Source organism: Priapulus caudatus, unplaced genomic scaffold (genome assembly GCF_000485595.1).
Source record: "Priapulus caudatus unplaced genomic scaffold, Priapulus_caudatus-5.0.1 Scaffold7, whole genome shotgun sequence".
Lineage (NCBI taxonomy): Eukaryota > Metazoa > Priapulida > Priapulimorpha > Priapulimorphida > Priapulidae > Priapulus > Priapulus caudatus.
The window spans coordinates 739,040-741,349 of NW_014577068.1; the positions used below are offsets into that span (position 1 = coordinate 739,040).

The 2,310-nt window shown below is 39.5% G+C and overlaps 1 protein-coding gene across 1 annotated transcript in view; it reads left to right on the top strand.

Annotated features, from left to right (window-relative positions):
• Positions 1-216: 216 nt before the first annotated feature.
• The window catches only part of LOC106806092 (WD repeat-containing protein 43-like), a gene marked incomplete in the record, with an annotated part of 17,789 nt that continues 15,695 nt past the window's right edge, over positions 217-2,310 (top strand). Inside the window, 2 exon segments of the mRNA XM_014807949.1 lie at positions 217-417; positions 1,549-1,698. Of these exon segments, the coding sequence (XP_014663435.1) occupies positions 235-417; positions 1,549-1,698 (333 nt within the window).

Below are 2,310 nucleotides of genomic sequence, written 5' to 3' on the forward strand. Positions count from 1 at the left end.
ATATCATTTATTGTAATTTATATATATATTCAATATTGAGTGTATAACTATTTAACTATAGACGTATAGTATAGACATACATGTATTGTCCCAGTCTTAAATTTTTTTTTAATTAAACTATGGCCCATCGATGTAATAATAATATGAAATGACCAGTGAATTTGTACAACCTGCGTCTATGGCAAAACAAATGAACGTCGACTGCAGCGCCCCTAGCGCCCCACGTGTTCAAAAATGGAGGTCGTAGATCCACGAGTGTTTTCTCCTAGTGGAGAATATTTAGCGTATTCTAGTCCTGACGGAAGGTTAAAATTATGGGAAACAAGCACGGGAACGTTGCAGCAGGAATATACACCAGCCTCCCATCTTTCAGCAACATGTACTTGTATATGTTGGTGTCCAACACGACACGCAAAAGTGAGTTGTTTTTGACATGTGTTGTAAAACTAAAAGTAAAACTAAACTAGTAAAAGTAAAAAGTTCAGTGTTTCGGGAAGAATTGATATAATCAGGAGTAGATAATAGGGAAGGAGTGTGACTTCAATAAACAAGGGAAATTCGTTATTTACTAGCCTTAGAATACCTACGATTTACTACGCGTAACTCAACCAACTTGAGCTCAAATCGTACACGTAACACAGTAGGGTACATCGTACGAAATCGTTTCCTCGTATACACCAGCAATCCGGAGATACAGACTAAAACGTACGACACGATTATCCATTTTTTGGCCATCAATCCGAACGTATTGTCGGCGAACTTGAAACTAAAGTAAAGGCAGCTACTAGCGCATTCTTGCTCACTCGGCGAGGCGGTGTGGCTCGCTGGGAAATTGGACATCGACGCAACACTCGGCGAGATAACCTTTGACCCGGCATACAGGCTATTACAGCTACATACCGGCATACCGCATACAGCTGGTATGCCCCCCACGCACGCACGCCCACCGCAATCAGCAGCAGCTCCATCTCCAATCTCCCAGCGAGCCACACCGCCTCGCTGAGTGAGCAAGAGTGCATCACTAGCTGCCTTTTGTTTCAAGTTCGGCGGACAATACGTTCGGATTGATGGCCAAAGAATGGATAATCGTGTCATACGTTTTAGTCTGTATCTCCGGATTGCTGGTGTATACGAGGAAATGATTTTGCACGATGCTAGGCGAATGTACTGTGTACGATTTGAGCTCAAGTTGGTTGAGTTACGCGTAGTAAATCGTAGGTATTCTAAGGCTAGTAAATGACGAATTTCCCTTGTTTATTGAAGTCACACTTCATCTACTTCTGATCTCATGAATCATGATCTCTGTTTCTTATTTCTATTTTTATCATGCTTAAATCAATCGTTTCCTTACTTCTCAACCTTACCCCACTATTTACTCTGACATTAAAGGCATGTGGCTTCTGCGCAAAGTATGTGTTAGAAGTTGACAGGTGGCTAGTTTATTAGGTAGGTTGGATGGTAAGGTTGTGTGCATAATCTAACAGTAAGACTAACACACTTCCCACCTCGATTATGTGAATTTATGATTGTATGTGTCACTTTCTTCAGGAAAAGCCTGTAAGGCGGAAAAAGAAAAAGGAAGCTGGAGAAATTGATACTCCAGAGTCTTCAGAAAGAGTAGAGATGATAGCAATGGGAACAAAGTCTGGTGCTGTCATTTTATACAGTATCATTGAAGCAGATTTGAAAACTAAAATGGTAAGCTGGTTTAGTGTTGATTATACTTTAAGATCAACACCATCCCCCCTCCACCCTTGCACATTTACGCACTGGATAGGGTTAGGATTTGGCTAATATGGTTATGCTGATACAGATGCATGCACACTTTTTATATCCTGATGTAGGATTCAGCTGATATAGTTTGATAATGGCACAGCAACATCCATTTTTCTAAACTGCCAGTGTTGGAAATCGCGGCCTGTCCCCGAGTGGGAAATTTATATGGGTTTTACTATAGGTTATGTAGTAGAACTGTTTTCAAGACTGAAATTGCTGTATAAACTAGTTGGCAGAGGATAGCAGTCATAATATAATCTAAAATCTAGTGATTCACAAACCCAGAAATAAGTCCTGCCTAACATAATTTTTGGAAATATTACGTTTCTTTGTGGCTTTATTAAATATAGTTATGTTAGTGTTTGTGTTAATATTCTGTTTCTTTGCTTTAGGATGGTGGTCACAGTGATGCTACACAAACCCAGAAATAAGTCCTGCCTAACATAATTTTTGGAAATATTACGTTTCTTTGTGGCTTTATTAAATATAGTTATGTTAGTGTTTGTGTTAATATTCTGTTTCTTTGCTTTAGGA